Here is a 17,625-nt window from a genome sequence, read left to right on the forward strand (position 1 = left end):
TACAAGGGTAAATTAAAATTCATTTCTTTCCACATTACATTAATAAACATTCTTTCTCTCAAAAGATGACGAGAGAAGTAGCAAATGGTATTGCAAATGATAGAGGCTAAATCAGGCTGAGGTAATTGTTCATGCAAAACATCATACAACTCAGTTATATCTCTGTGGCTTACTCGGAATGTATCGATCAAGGCTTTGTGCATACATACATTACTTTTCTCATACCAATTGGGAAGACAAGTGCACAGATTATAGAAGGAGAAAGTGAGGTCTGCAGATGCTGGAGATCAGAACTGAAAATGTGTTGCTGGAAAAGCGCAGCAGGTCAGGCAGCATCCAGGGAACAGGAGAATCGATGTTTCGGGCATAAGCCCTTCTTCCTGAAGAAGGGCTTATGCCCGAAACGTCGATTCTCCTGTTCCCTGAATGCTGCCTGACCTGCTGCGCTTTTCCAGCAACACATTTTCAGCACAGATTTATAGAAGAATACTTGTCTTAGATTTTCTGCAACTATACTTGTACTTGTGCAAGCAATGTTGAAGTATGGTTGGCTGTTGTGTTTAGATGTTAATAAACCGATGGAAATAGACATTTGTGCTAGTTAGAAGACCTATTTTTATGGCTCAATCACAACCATCTTCTATGCTAATTGATCAGTTAACTTCACAGAGTGGTGATACAGCCAGATTAACTGGGAAGCAGTGGAAATTATTTGGTTTGTGAAGAAATTATACAACATTCCTGAAACAAACTTATCACCTTCTGTGATACATGGTTGTCACAGACGCCCAGGTTGTTTTATGAAATCAAAATGTGCCTTACTGATTTGCTTTCACACTTCAAACAGAAAGCAAGCCTGGTTTTAAACGGGCTTTTGACAAGGTCTCACATGACAGACTGCTTGAATGAAGTAAAAGCCCTTGGGATCCAAGGGAGTGTTGCAAGCTGGATACAAAATGTGTTCAGTGGCAGGAAACAAAGGGTAATTGTTGACGGATGTTTTAGCAAATGAATAGTTGTTACGAGTGAGTTCTGTAGAGCCCAATATTAAGTCCCCTGCTTTTTAGGGGGAAATATGTTAATGATGTAGATGTAAATGTAGGGCACATGATCAACTTTGCAGATGACATAAAACTTAGCTGCATGGTTGATAATGACGGTGATAGTTGTAAATTGCAAGAATATATCAATGGACAGACAAGCTGGACAGAAAAGTGGCAAATAGAATTTGACCCAGAGACGTGCAAGGTCAAATAAGGCACTGGGATGCAAAGTTAATAGCAGAATACTGAGAAGTATAAAGAAAGCGAGGGAATGGAGGGTATACACAAAATGAAGGATTTGGAGTGAATGTTCAGAGTTTATTGTATCAAGAAGGTAGTTAAAATGGCATAAGGTATCAGGCAAAGTACAGAATATAAGAACAGGAAGATTATGCTAAAACTGTACATATTCATTAGTTCGGCTACAATTTGAATACTGTGTGCAGTTTTGATCACCTCGTTACTCAAAGTATGCAAGTGCATTAAAAAAAGGTAAAGAGGTAATTTATGAGGACATTACCAAAGAGCAGCTATGAGGAAAGATTGAACAGGCTGAAGTTGTTCTCCTTGGAACAGTGGAAGCTGAAATCAGATTTGATTGAGATGTCCAGAATTGGAGGGGCATGGAGTGGAAAGGCCATTTCACCCTTACAGAGAGGGCAGTGACGAGGGGCCATAGCTTTAAAATGATGAATAGAAAGGTAAGAGGCGAGAAACAGAAACTTTTTTATCATCTAGAGACTGATAGGGATTTGGAACTCTTTGACTGAAAGGATAGCAGGGGCAGAAACCCTCAACTCTTTTAAAAGGTGACTGGACAGGCAACTCAAGTGTCAATAATCTACAGGGCTATAGACGAAATGCTAGAGATTCAGTTGATGCCGATTGACTTAGTTCTTGGCTTGTGCAGTCAATCAACCCAGTGGCCGCTTTCTATGATTCCGAACTTAGAGATGAATAAGTTAACTTTGACGGTTGAAATGCAAACCCCACGTCAGACAAGATATTTAATTAAGACGGGCTTGCAGGAAGGAGAATAAGTAACTTACTTACTCCCAATTGTTTTCTCATAGTTTGGAACCATTATTCAAATCAAGAGAACCACCAGCACGGTGGCTCAGTGGTTAGCACTGCTGCTTCACAGCACCAAGGACTTAGTTCAATTCCAGCCTCAGGCAACTGTCTGTGTGCAACTTGCACATTCTCTCCCGGTCTTCATGGGTTTCCTCCGGGTGTTCCAGTTTCCTCCCACAGCCCAAAGATGTGCAGGTAAGGTGCATTGGCGATGCTAAATTCCCTACAGTATCCAGAGGTGTATAGGCTAGGTGGATTAGTCATGGTAAATATGGGTTTATAGGACATGGTACGGGCTTGGGTTCGGGTAGGATGCTCTTTGGAGAGTCGAGTTTAGACTCAATGGACCAAATGGCCTCATTCCGTACTGTCAGGATTCTATGAACTGTGCCCAACACCAGTGCCTTTACATAGCACCTTGTAAATGAAACCAATATGTCAAAAATTGTTCATGTTTAAAAGAACATCACCTTGACATTTAGCAAGGTAAAAATGAAGCAAGCCATCATTTCACTTTTCAGAAGTCCTTTTTCCCCCACAAGAAGGGTAGAATATAAAATTAAGTTTAACTTGAAAAAAAGAATTGAAATCTTGAATATAAAATAAGATGACGATCTTCAAACAAATAAGAAGTTACCAATATCGGTCTGGATTTTTTTTCTATTGTACCAATGAGACTTATTTGTCCATAAAGGATGTGAAGTTTGTAGTAAAACGCGATGCAATATTGCTGACTCTATATTAAAACAATCACTTAAGTGACTCAAAAAACAGCAAGCGGTTTTCATGTAGTGGCAGGCAATGAGCAAGTTCAGCCAGTTTACATTTTAGTTTTACTTTAAGAGTGCACTGCAACTTGACATGATTTTCTCTACTTCATCCCTCATCAAAATATGTCCCACACATCTCTACCAAGACGTTATAATTCAGTAAACCTCTGGGGAATGCTTATGGTTTACAATTAAATTAATTTTCCATAAGGAAATGTCTGTTATAATAACTTCATACTCTAAATTAAGTGCACTACAAAGAAAAAGTCCAGAATTGAGCACCTTCAAACAACATTCTTCTGGAATTAAAAGTACCAATATATAACAACAATTACAAGTATTCTGTACATAATTGATGTTTTTGCATCTTGAAAAATAAAGTAAAAATGTGAACAGTAATGAAATAAAATTAAACATGTCAAGATTGGCCGCCATCCAAAAGCAATATTTGGAAGTTCTCCAATGTTCCTTATAGCCCCAGGTGTCCTCGCCTGCAAATTTCTAATTCCCTGGTTGCAGACTAAACCACATATCACTGGCTACTTCCCAGCTTTGGAGCTGCTGTAAGGTACTATCAAAATTAAATATTAAAGAACCAGGAAAAGTGAACAGATGTTTGATTAGTTATTGCTTTGACTGTCATTTGTAAATCTTCTCCACTTCTGAAAAACACTAGAATATTCTCTGGACTAGGCTAACATAATTCACTCATTGTGTGTTGACCGATATTGTCGCACTGTTGCTGATAGCCTGTCACAGGACATATTGAAACAATTGACATCAACTTTTTCACTCTGGCTAACTCTTACCCCACCTGTAAAATGCAGAGTCTGCAGCTGCTCTTTGAAACACATTCCCAACAAGTAGCGCTCTCCAGACTACTTGACAGGACACTCCTTGATTATATCTCATCAGCACAGATACTGAAAAATTTGGCAGCTGGGATGCTGGCAATCTGCCTTGCATTAAGAACTCCTACTCTTGTTAAACCATTATATTCCACAGTTTCAAGTAGCTTTTCTACACATTGATTTATCTAATAATGTATTTGTAGATAGCATCCAAAGGAAATAATGCTGTTTTTATGCACTGCCTGTTAACATAGTTACCACCTTTTCAACCTAGCCCCTTGTTTGACGAGTGGTGACCCTCAGGTTAAACTCATCACTCGTCATCTCTCTCTATGGAGGACTACGGTTATTAGTGCAAATAAAACTGCTAAAGAGTTCATAAGTTATGCAATTTAATATGTTACCAAGTGCATTAATTCAATGGTTCAAGAAGGTAGCTCACCACCACCTTCTTAAGGGCAACTATGATTGGGCAATTAACTGCCTGCCAGCCAGCATCATCCATATCCCATGAGTGAATAGATTTTTTTTCTAGAAAAATGCAATGTGTCTTGATTACACCTTCTACAAAATTTTTGGTTGAGTTGGTAAGAGGAGTTCTATTCAGATAAACATGAGGACCTTTAACAAGTTGATTCATGAATCATGTTTGGAGCAGGATTGGGGTACAAACAATCAACAGATATAAAAATATGAACGATCAGCAAGTTAATATTTGAAGAATGTTTGAATTTCAAACCCTTTGAATTCACCAGCAACTCAAGATCCAGGGGATGTTTATCTTCCAAGTTTCAACTCCCTATCTTCAGTCAGTGATCACCATGAAGCCAGCTGGGAATGGAAGTAGTGAGCAGCAAGGGGTGATCAGATGGAAGGAAAGGAATGGTTCTGAACACCCAGTTTACATTGCAGAGAGAGATGGGGCTTGAAGGTTAGGTTTGGGGGAGAGAGAGGGTGAGGAATAAGAGCTTGGTGCACAGGTGCCTAAAACCTTTCTGCGCTCCAGGATTCATAAAGAAAATTAAAAGACAAACATGCTCATTTCAGCCTGTTCTTCTGTCCCCAACTGCGCTGCATGTGAACATCATCTAACAGCCTCAGGCTAGACTTCAAATTAAAATAGTCGTTAGACCGGATTCTGTTTCTTTCACTTGGGAGATGTTAAAATCTACCCTATACACTGCAGTCAATGACAATCTTTCTAAAACCACTGAGACGCTGAACTGGACCAATGTAAATAAATAATAAAAATTAGATCAAGCAGAGAAATTACTTTGCTGGCACAGCCAGCAAATGACCGATTTCTGTTAGATAAGATATGAACTATCAGCAAGTTAACATTTGATTGATATTTGAATTTCAAACCCTCTAAATACAAAATGAAAGACAGAATCTTATTGAAACTTGCACCTCAGTTTCATTTAATTGTCTAATTTTGTTGGAAGTGATATATTTTGACAATTACCTTTCAAGTTTAACAAACTATACAAAAACTCCCTTCCCACAAAATATGCTTGGACGTACTAAAAGCTATCAGTACATCCCAGGTAACTGCACTACTGAATAAAAATCAATGCCCTTTTAAGTAGCCTGTCTGAAAACAGAAAGAAAAGGAAAGCCTGGTAATACTTTTAATCTTCTCAAACTGCAAATGAAAAGAAATGATTGTACTTAAGTAAATTTCTATCTACATCTTCAATTTATCTTGATTCTATTACCATATTAACCTAGGTTGGTGATCCTAACAATCAAACTGAAAAGCATTTTACACATGCCGAGCAGCAGATTTGACAGTCTTGCTTCCAGTTTGACTGTGGATAGATAACATGGTCAATTTGACAGCGTCTGTAATTACCTAAGTCAGAAACAGACACAGATCTCATCAGTATAACTCTACAGATGGTCTGAAGCTGTCTGATGGACAAAGACAACAAAGCAGTGTTCCAAATTTTTAAAAAGGACAAAATTCACACACTAGTACATTGTTGTCTTGGCCATTAAATTTTCAGTGGAATCCCACAGCTGTTCAAAATTTATAAGGACAGTAAATTGTGCTCAGTTTGAAAGTGATAGTGAAATGTACAGTAAGCCCTTGCTTTATTATGATATTTTTGTATATAGTAGTATTAAGGAAAATAATTGCAAGATGGTCTCTTATTATGCGTAACATTCTGCTGGGTTTACTTACTATCTGCTGTCAAATTTACAGGCGAATTGAGAAGATATATTCAATTGTTCACTATGAAAAAGGTTAGTGCAGAAGACTGACTAACCAACTACACCAGGATGTTTTGCCAGGATTTGAAATTATACTTCGATTAATGAAGGACTGAAATTGGATTAGTCAATACCAACTTGAGAGATCATAAGAGCTACTAGCAGAAATAGAAGTAGGCCATTCAGCCCATTAAGTCTGCTCAGCTATTCAGTGAGCCTGTAGTTGGACAGGGTAGCTAGCTCAATTAGCTGAATGGCAGGTTTGTGATTCAAAGTGACACAAACAGTATTAGCTGTGATTACCATGAGTGACCCTCCCTCTCAATCTCTCCCCTCACCTGAGGCATGATAATGTTCAGGTCAAGCTCACCACCAGGTAATTCTATGACTTTGCCAACAAACTTTTCAACTTTGGAACGCACTCGACTTTGCGAATTTTGAGTTTGCTGTCATTTTAACTTTGGTGCATTTTATATTAAAGGTACATAATATATATCAAGATCATTTCTCTGAAAGAGAACTGGAGCTTTTGTGCTTTTGAGACCCGACAGTCTGAAGGATATTGAGAAATAATGTGTGGAGTTACTAACAAAAGAATGGCTCGAATTGGATAATGAGTGAAGGCGATCATCACCGAAACAAAGCAGCAGCAAGGACCAAGTCCTGGGGAATCCCTCAATTGACCGAAGGAGTCAAGAAGATGAAACATTATAAATGACAGCATAACTACAATTTGAGAGGAAACTGCCCAACTTTAATGGGAGGTCAGACTACGGCAATTTGTTTCAAAGTGCAAAATGATAAACCTTTGGATATGTCTAATGCAGTGACAGGTGATTCATCAAAGATAGAATTCACAAAAACGTCTCTAACACAGGGAACAGACTTACCACTGGGGCATTTCATGTGGCTGTTTATTAAAGTCAGAATTTTCAACATTAATATATTATGAGAGTTGCTGAAGTTTTCAAAACTTGAGAAGATCAAAAAGATGATGGCTCTAGCTATCAGAAGACAACTTTCCTGGAATACTGTAAACACGCTGATTTCAATTCAAGAGAAGATATGAGACAGGAGGTAATTTGAAGGGACACACTTGGAGAATAAACAGAAGCACTGAATAAAAGCAGAGGTATTATCCGAGACCAGGCATGTACTCCAGAGTTACATTTGATGGGAATTACAACCGTGCATACAAATGAGCTATGGAACAAGGTCAGAATTGGATAAGAAAAGGGGGCTGTCAAAACAAGGTTTCTCTGAGAGTGAATATCAGTGCCATCAGGACAGAGGGAAGCATTAACATCTGAGGTTCAGCTTTTTCAAGTGACAAGGAACATATGAAAACTACAGCAATAAGAATACCTCCGTTTATGTCTCTTTAACAAAGTTGTACTTGGAACTCTAATAGTAGATGTTGTGTGATCACTTGCAATGATTAAGTTCGGGAAGTATTTGTAAAGCTGATCAAGATATTGGATAGGTGTGATAGGCTGAAGTTGAAATAAGACAACAGACATGGTTACCAGTGGAGGACTGGTACTATCTGAAAGGAATAAGAAAGGTTTGAAGCATTTGTCAACAAGAATATTGATTACGTCATTCACACAAACAGACAGATGAGAAGAGCAGAAGCAGCTTATAGCAGTTACCAGATGGCAAATGGGTATATCTTTCACCCCAAAATATTTTCATGATCTTAATTTAATTTGCTTTCATTTCTTGCAGTAAAATAATTCTGCATTCCCAAGTGTACATATATATATATATATGTACACAATTTATTTTCTTATTTCTGTATTTTTCATTCCCAACTTCCTTTCACTATTTCTTCTTGGTATAGTTATTTCATTTGCTAAATTATACAAAGGTGATTTATTGGCCGAGATCATTTGTTTCTCTGCCATGCTTTACTTTATTTAGTTCTTTGTCAAAATAATTTCTGACTCATCTATTTCCTCCTTGTTTTATTTACTCTTTATCCTTCATTTCTTTTAACAGCATGTGTAGTTCAAACTGCATGAGTGACATTTATGGTTACCAGAGTGATTTCCATTTCCTACAATGGCTGCAGGACTGTCCACCAGATGACAACATAGTGAGTAAAGTTTTGCTGTTAGACTATTCAACTTTTGTTAATTACAACCACATATTTAAGTACAGAACATTCTGAAGTATATCACTAGCAGACCTTAATAAGGACTGCAATAGGAAAACTTAAGGCAGGGAGGATTGATATCAGGGAAAGTAGACTTATATTTTCTTCCGTTACCATCAAAGGTGGTCTGAACCCCAGTTATGCAAACTGACTGGTTACATGGGTTCCTTTGTATGAGGAAAATTAGTTTTTTAAGTTAATACTTAATTCAGTATATTATACTGGCAGAAATACTTTTCTTTATTCACTCAGGTGATATGAGCATCACTGACTAGGCCAGCATTTATTGCACATCTCTAGCTGCCCTGGGGCAGGTGGTATTTAGCTAGAATAGGTACTCCCTCATGGCTGTCAGGAAGGGAGTTCCTGGATTTGGACTCAGCAAAGCTGAAGGAATGACCAGATTGCTCCAAGTCAGGGTGGTGCGTGGTTTAGAGGAGAAATTATCAGTGGTGGCATTCCCATGCATCTGCTGCTGTGTTCTTTCTTAGTGGTAGAAGTTGCAGGTTTGTAAGATGCTGCTGAAAAAGCTTTGGTGAATTACTGCAGTGCATCTTGTACAGGGTACACACTATGTCAGCAGTGAAGGAAGTGAATATCAATGAAGCCCTGGTTGATGTCAAACTTTCTTACATGGCCAGTTATAAAAATGATTTGCTTTCCTGAACTTCCAACATGACAGTATCTGAATATGAAGAGGAATACATTATCTATGAAGTGTTCCTGATAGGAGTTGATTTCCATGCACTTCCTGAAAGCATACTATCCCACAACCAGACTACCATTGTACTTTTGAGTCTGTAGCTATTCTGGACTGCCATGGTATGGTCTTTGTGTTGGAAGTTCCGTCTTCCTGCATTGTAATGGTCATGATTTATGATAATTTTTATTTCATGCGGTCGATCAGTAAATTTTAAGAGAATTTCCTTAAGCTTAAAAGCAAGCCTGTACGTAGTTTGATACTGAGTACTAAGTTTAATTTTCACTTAATTATTAAGGAATCAAAATCATTTTTCACTAAGCTGATAGATTTAAAAGTCTAGATTAGAGTGGTGCTAGAAAAGCACAGCAGATCAGGCAAAAGCCCTTCATCAATTTTCCTGCTACTCGGATGCTTCCTGACCTACTGTGCTTTTCCAGCACCACTCTAATCTGGACTCTGATTTCCAGCATTTGCAGTCCTCACTTTTGCCTGATAGATTTAAAACAACAGTCAGAATCATTTGATAAGTTGTTACAACTGGGGAATAACTCCTTTCTCCTGAACTCTCAGTTGTCTGGAACAAAGTATGTTTCAGACAGTGTTTAGAACGCCTTGAATAGTGTGATGTTCAGTAATTAATGTGAAGCAGGCCATAGAGTAAGTTTAAATCAGAAGAAAAATGTTTATTTACACAATACCCCTCAGACTCAAGGACAAATACAAATAAAGATGAATTCTGCAAACAAAGCTATTAGCAGGAAGTAGTAAACCATGTGATCAAATTTCCAAATTGCCACACTTTGCTGGTCTGTATGGATTTTCTCTTATGATTCTTCAGATGAATGGAAGATCGAAGCCTCCAGGTTTCCAGCACAGATCACGGTTAAGTTTCTGTCGAGACCAACCTTTGCAGGTGAAAAAAAGTCAGCCTCTCTCTCTCACTGCCGGAATTGACTGGTTGTTCAGGCATTGACTCACCCCTCTTGTCCTGTGCCTTCAGACTGATTAGATATGCTCTTTTGTGGCCTTAAGGTCTCAGCTCTCCCCACCAGCTAGTTTAAAATCAAGCGATGACAGCTTTCAATGTCTCCCATTGCTCGCATAAGAGCTTGGAGCTGGGTGATTGATAACCAATGGTGGGGTGTATGATTCAATGGTGGAGGGGGTGTGCAACATGCCAATCCATCCCTGGAACAGTTCACTCGATATTCCATCTTCATGGCCCAGACAGATCTGGAAGCCATATTTGTTAAATCTCTTCCATTTCATGGAGATGGATGGTCAGTATGCACCTGGAAAAGCCATTTGCATTCTTACGCAACCTCCCAAACAGACTGGCTGGGAGTGAGTGCACTGTGCTCATCGGATTAGGACAGGCAACTACAGGAGTGATGAATCTCACCAGTGATAAGTCTCACCAGACCAAGTAACAATGAAGTATTTTCATGTTTTTCACACAATCAGGAGCTTTGCCACTGAGAAGCCCCTCCTCCAACCTGAAGCAGACCAGCACGTAACCCTAGTTTCCCAGTTGGGAAAAGCAAGCACTTTTCTCAGGGTTGGCATGAGGCCCTAAGGTGGCTCTTAAATGACCAATTAAAGGACCTTAGTTGGTGACATCATACACGGACCTTCTTACCCAGAACTTAATTGCTGAGGGGACAGAAAGGCGGAGCAAGATTCTGAGTGTCTTTCCAAGAAGAATCCACCCAATTATTTGCCCCTTCCTGCCACCTTTGTTGCCACCGCTGCGTGGGGAAAAGCACACTCATTCTCTCAGTTCAGAAACCACAAACTCACTTGACTTTCCAACAATCATTCTGAGAGGGTGCAGTGCCCATTATTTCTCCCCATTTAAAAAAAACTCCAAAGAGTCTGCCCATAATCTGGAGACATGATGTAACCATCACAAAGGATTCAAATATCTCAAGAGTACCCTGGAAGGGTTAGGTATCTCAAAGGTTTGAGCACCAGGTTAAGTTAGCTGTTTCGTGCTGTTACTATGTAGTGGCTACATAAGTGGCATTTATCATTAGCAAGATGCTACAGTCAATGTAAAAGGATGATCAGCTTATTACACAGGTGGGTAATGTGCTGTATGAATTTCAGGGCCATCTCTTGCAGTGCAAATGTGGGTTTTCCTCATCGAATTGGCATTTTTGTGAATTATCCTGATGAGGGCAAGACAAAATGCTTTGAGAAAACACATCTTTTTTCAGCAATATTTAAGCTGTGTATTAGCGTCTAATTAATAAATTTGCAAGTATTACATTTTACCAAGTGTAAAGAACAGTTTTAAGCATTTAAATTTTCAGTGGACCTCAATATTCATTCATGTTTTTTTTTCTAGGTTTTACCCATTCATTGGATGGCTATTTGGATTAGATGGGACCAAATATGTGTAGGTTAGGTGGATTGGCAAAAGTAAATATGACAGGGCAGGGGCTGGGTCTGAGTGGGATGCGCTTCGGAGGGTCAGTATAGTCTCAACGGGCTGAATGGCCTGCTTCCACACTGCTCTACGATTCAATGATTAATAAATTGCTTTCCCTATTTTAACTGAAATCCTAAACATTGTCCTAAAATCATGTTTTAAAAAGCCAAGGCCCAGAGTGCATATATTTATCGTTGTTATTCGTAAGTGGAAGCAATCATATATATGTCTGCAAAGGCCCGAGAGGGTTAGGAGTCAGAAGTACCATAAACTTCACTCAGTATAATGATGTCTTGTGGGCTTATGGACAGAATAGCTTTAGAACTAATATCTGGTAGTTCCCTATTCAACCTGTTCAGAGATGCTACTGCATACTGTGCAGCAGATGGGATTTGAACCTTTGCCTCCTAGCTCAGAGGTAGGGACATTACCACTGCACCACACAAGCCCTGTAGCACAAAGTCTCTAGATTCCTTTTAAACTTGTTGACAGATATTATACCACACCGCTGGAGCAGGTGGGAATTGAACCCAGGTCTCATGATTCAGAGGTAAGGACTCCACCACTACGTCATAACAGCCCTCAAAGTCTCGAGATCCATGCTTACCATACCAATGTAACCTGTAGCTAGCTGCTAACATTCAATAAACCATATCTTGTTAATCACAACTGACTCTTCTAATTAGACCAGGAAGTGGTTTCCTTCTCCCACACTAGACCCTGTAGTTACCTAAAATTAAAGAGAATGATGGCTCCAACTGTCACCTTGAGCAGCAGCTCACAGTGTCGTGAGCTGATCATCCTACGCAATTGAAGCAACAGTTACTTAATTCCTCTTGTCCATGGGCCATTTGCTAATACTGCATGAGGCAGGGTTCAGGTGTGACTAAATCATTGCAGTGTATTTAACGAAAGGATCTGTTAGAGCTGCTTGTTCTTGTGTTTCTATGAGTTTTAATGTTTTGATTTCAAAGTAAATTGAGCAAAAATTGCTAGTTTGCATTTGGGAATTTTATATAATTAAGTTCAAAATCTGAGAATCCGAAATGTATGTCTATGTTCTGGAAGCATTATTGCTAAGTAACTGTATTTGTAAATATTTTGTCACGAAGCGTTTTTAGTACTGTCATGATCCTTGTGGAGATCTATAAAACAACGTTGCCAAATATACTAAGCAAACTCCTAAAACAAAGATATTCCTGAGCTTTAAACACAATAACTGTCTTTTACTATGCTGCCAGTATATTACAAGTTTAACAAAAGCAATATTTTAGTATTTAATTTATTCAGATTATGATTCAGAGTGTAAAATATGAGAAGTCTAATGATTCTATGAAACAAACCCAACAAATCTATGTAGGAATAGAAACAAAAACACATCCTTTGAGTTTCTTTTGAACTAAAACGAACCCAAAATTAAATTTCACTGATTGCTCCTGATCACTGGCACTGAGTACCCATTCTGAATTCTGCAATATTTGGTATGAATGTACAGCAATCCACCTTTTGCCCATTTGAACATCATAAATCATAGAATACTTTATTTGGCCAACATAGAATTTATTTTTCCTTCTCTCACCCTCATCCGAATTTTTTTCCCAATTTACTGAACAGAAGGACTGGTTACCTATTGACACTTTGAGAGCTATTTTCTTGGAGATAAATATGTGCATTTTAGTGACAATGATCCTTTTAATGCTCCCTGTACTAAGTACTACCTTATAATAACACAGCTGACGTATTAAATTCAAGTATATTAAAGGAGTGAGGACAAGAAATCAATGACTGCCAATAGGTGGCATTATCTATGGGTACCACATTGCTTAGAAGCAACAAGTACACTGATCCAGTATAATGTTTCCCATTCACAGTAGTAGTTTGATCTATTGGTGATTATCATCATGGTTTTAATATTTAAAAACTGTTTGAAGTTAAAATCTGAGGGGAGTATTTTGATATAAATATTTGGGGAACAATCTATTGCAAGACCTACAATTGCAACATCCCTTTAGTAGTAATTTAAACATTCCTCATCCAGATGAACATCCAATTTCTGGTTTGGGGCATGATATAAAACAGACCACGTTTTGTCCACAACAATAGAGCAGAACTGAAACCAAGCTGAGCCATATGGAAACTGTGCTTTCATGCCTCAAATTGAACAGCTGTAGATGGTGTATTGGGTGACCAAACAAATATCGCTCTCTTAATAGAGTTTGTGCTTGAATCCAGCCCAGACTAGTCATTTGACAATCACTCTCTGCTGACTTGTAGAGTTCTGTGTTAAGAGTTGCAACATTGCCAACTCAATTATGAGTGTGCAGCAATTATCATAGGGGTCGTGGTAATGGGGCCAAAACCACAAAACTGCTCGCAATTCAGCCCTGTTGGAATTCGCAGTCAGTGGGGTGAAAAGAATGATTGGTGTCAGAAATTAAAAAAAAAACAGTGCAGTGGGAGAGAATGAACTTCAGCGCTCAAAATGTTCAAGTTACAACTTGCATGCAAATTGACAAGTAGCTAAATACCTTTTCAAATTTGAAATGGGCTTCTGTCCAGAAATTTAATTCTGGGTTTTAAATTTTACTTCCAGACAGCTAACTAAATGTACAATATTACTGACTGAATATTCTAAAGTTTGACAACTTCTCATCAATTGTAGTAAAAAAGAAGCAATGTACAAGTCAGTAGTCTCCCAAAAAAACAAACTAGCTTTCACACTAGACTCTTCAGACAACATGAATAAATCAAATTCAACATATCAGAACATAAGTGCAATATGAAAAAGTCAAATAAGGAAATATAATAATTTTGTCAAGAATCAAATTATCTGTTAATAAGTGCACTACAGTTTTAACTGCATTTTAACAATAAGTGCAGAATCTGAAGTTAAACATCTGCTTTGCGATTTCTACAATGTAGTCTTTTTCACTATGTTTTTACTTCAGTTTGAATCTCTCAACTGAAAGCTTTGACCTCTTGCTGGGGTTCAGTTCAGTGTAACCTTTGGTACCACAATAGTCATTGTGCATGTATTACCTGGAATTGTAGATAAACCAAGTATCAATCCAATCCCCCAACATCAATCAGTAGCACTGCATAGTGACCATTAATGTGTCATCTGACCGTAACCTAGCAATTTATAGCATTATTGTCACAGCCTAATGATCTCATCCACAGTGGGGAGAGAAGGTTGCTAACTTGTACGACTCAACCAATTAAGTCGGTGAGTATGTGAGAATCAAAGGGAACACTTTTAATTTTCTGTACGTATTTTAAATCCTGAAACTGAGTCAAACAAACAAACCCAAAACATATCCAGTCACTATCCGCTTGGTCAAGTACACTGGAATGTAGTTTATATAAGATTAACGATCATGAAACTTCAATATTCGAGTACATGACCTAGTCTTAGAGCATCTCCCAATTCCAGAAATGCACAGACTTCAGGCAGTGCATCTGCTTTGCAAACTTTGCTGTTTATTTTGATAGCTTTCTGAACTCCAGTTAATAAAGCAAACTGTGCAGATAAAGGGAAAATAATGGCTATAAAAACACACAGATCTCTATAGATAGATCTGCTACACAAATCGTTACTTAAGAAAACAGATTTTTATCAAATAAATTTCAAAAAGTTTCAAGTGAACATGAATCCATATAGATGCCTTTATTTCTGACCCAGATTTAAGGTTCATGTTTGAACAGATTGACTCATCTTGTGAAAGCACATCTGATTTTGTGTATGTATTTAAAATGAGTGGCCAAAAATTGAAATCAGGAAAATTTGTTGTTTAATATTCTGATAGTAAGTGAAAAACCATTACTGCAAACTGAAGCAATGAAAGCCCAATGTTTATAATTATACAATTATAATTAGGCAATTCAACAGTAGTTCTCTGTGCAATGAAGCAATGTACTAGATGTATTCTTAATATCAAGCAAGAATGTAATCAAAGCATTATAATCAATATATCTTGCAGACTATAGTAAGAGATCAATTTTAGCCAATTTGAAAAAAAAATTATTGATAGCCCAAATGGGTCCAGTGAATGAAATGAAGTTGGCATTTAATTACGACTAAATGAATAAACGTGTAAACTAGACATTTATCACACAAATTTCAGTGACAAATATAATTGAGAATGATTACAGGTGGAATGCCTTGAAGAAACAACAGTGTATTACAATATATTTAGACAAACATTGCATTCATGGAATAGTCAGTATGTGTATATGTTAATTCACATGTACATTAATCACACACAATTAAAGCTATAGTCAGCACATACATATGTTAACATATATGCATATATGTATCTATGCAGTTGCTTTCACAAAATAAATATTGTTCAAGTAAATTGGGTGGATTTTGGGGTTAGTGACAAACAATGATGTTCATCACCTTGAAAAAAGCTACTTGCAAAGATACAGGGATTGCAAGACCATGCATTTCCCCTTTCCCAATGACAGGGTAAATTAAACAGCAAATCAAGGGGATATCCATGTATACAGCAACAGAAATGTCATTCATTAGACTAATTATCCAGTCACAATGGAGTATTCTCTCAGACAGTAAATTCAGAAGTAAAAAACCATTGAAACCCTCTACTTAGAATTTTAAAAACTTTAATAGCTAGTAAAATAAATGATTCGGACAATTGCATCAGACTAAGGTAGGAAATTTTTTTTTTAAATTAAAAGCATTATTTTATAATTGTCAAATTTATCATAAACATAAATTTGTCATCTAACATAGAAAATTATTTTTTCAGCAGTTGTGATATTGTTCACTAGTAATTATGAACCGTGCTAAATTGCCTCTCATTCAAAAAAATGCCACCGTTTTTTTGCCATGTCAGATTAAGAGAATAGGAGTGGAAGCTTTTGTCAGCCCAGTGATTTCTAAGTGTTTACAGTATTACAGGTCTCCAATAGTGAACCCACTGGAGAAAGGTAGAGCCATTGACAGCAAATTCTGGATTTCCCTTTGCCTAGGCATAAAGACTCCTCAAATTAATGTTAGTTTAAAGGAGTAAAATCTGCAGAATCAAAACCACTCTGATCCATTCTAATTAGATCACTTCACAAAAAATAACCATAACTCTGGCAGTACAGTATTGTTTCAAGACAAGAATGAGTGGTTACAACAAATGTTCCAAACCAAATTAAAAGAGGAATTCAAGACAACAAAAGTATTTCTTTACATTTTCAAAACATTTTGCAAATTCTGCTTGTCTTGTATAATGGATTATAAAAAAAATGAAGCTACTGCCTATGAAAGGTATAAATTTTCCTGAAACCAGAAACTTGTTTGCATGTGTATACAACAGGTCTGGTATGTTTCCCACCAGAAATGAGGCAGCACCCAAAACTCCACTCAAATAGGGTGACAACTTTTAAAAACTTACTTTCATTCAATATTAGCTGAATTCACACACATTTTTACTGCTTTGTTTAAGAATCAATTTGTTTTTTTGACAATTTGATATGCTATTAAAATGTCACTTTAGCAAAGAGGTATTACTATGTATTGTTTCACTTACTCATTGGCAAGTAATGCACAAAGACAAATGCCATTCTGTAACATGTTTAACAGTTTGTGGCAAGGGACTCACCTTCTTCACAACTGCTCCCTCTGAACCCGACACAACATTTCCATTCTATTGCTGTCACTGTTTTGTAAGTCAGTCTGTAAGTTGGTCGGATCATCGCCCTGTAACTGAAAAGTACAAAACCGATCTGTGAAGTAAGAAATTAGAAGCTGCTCTGGAACACAGAACTGGCACTGGGGAAGTGGGTCACACCCTCACCATCCCACAGCCCTGCCCACACAACCAGACTATGGTACATGAGCATGAGATTCTAAAATGCCAAATTAAGTTCAATTGATGTCCCTGGCCCTTTGAGGATTATAGTCAGGTAATATTTGACACTAAGCCACATGTTTGACCAGAGAGTGTCTTTTGCTAAACTACTTAGAAATAGCAAGGCCAAAAGGTTTAGAGAGGGAATTTCAGAGGTCTGAGATTAAGTGAACAGCTAGATCAATTTAAGCTTGTTCTCCTTTCACCTTAATATGTTTGTTGGTTTACAATCAGTCTCATCATAATTTTAATCAGCCTTCCTATCTCTGACTCTTCCAGCATCGATATCCTGGAGATTGACATTGATCCAAAACTCAAAATGACCAGCCACATAAATGCCACAACACCTAAATCAGGCTGGATATTCTATAGAGAGTGGCTCATCTCCTGACACCCCAAAGCCTCTTAACCACCAATACAGCACGGTGGTTTGTGGGCGGCGCGGTGGCACAGCGCCTGAGACCCGGGTTCAATTCCCGCCTCAGGCGACTGACTGTGTGGAGTTTGCACG

At 37.8% G+C, this 17,625-nt stretch overlaps 1 protein-coding gene across 3 annotated transcripts in view; it reads right to left on the minus strand.

The window, feature by feature from the left end:
• LOC122562631 (EMI domain-containing protein 1-like) overlaps positions 1-17,625 on the minus strand; it is a 342,320-nt gene that overhangs the window by 313,686 nt on the left and 11,009 nt on the right. For all 3 annotated transcript variants that reach the window (XM_043715640.1, XM_043715641.1, XM_043715643.1), the window contains exon 3: positions 16,866-16,969. In XM_043715640.1, coding sequence (XP_043571575.1) covers positions 16,866-16,969 — 104 coding nt within the window. The remainder of the gene's footprint in view (positions 1-16,865; positions 16,970-17,625) is intronic.

Source organism: Chiloscyllium plagiosum, chromosome 25, assembly GCF_004010195.1.
Source record: "Chiloscyllium plagiosum isolate BGI_BamShark_2017 chromosome 25, ASM401019v2, whole genome shotgun sequence".
Classification (NCBI taxonomy): Eukaryota; Metazoa; Chordata; class Chondrichthyes; order Orectolobiformes; family Hemiscylliidae; genus Chiloscyllium; species Chiloscyllium plagiosum.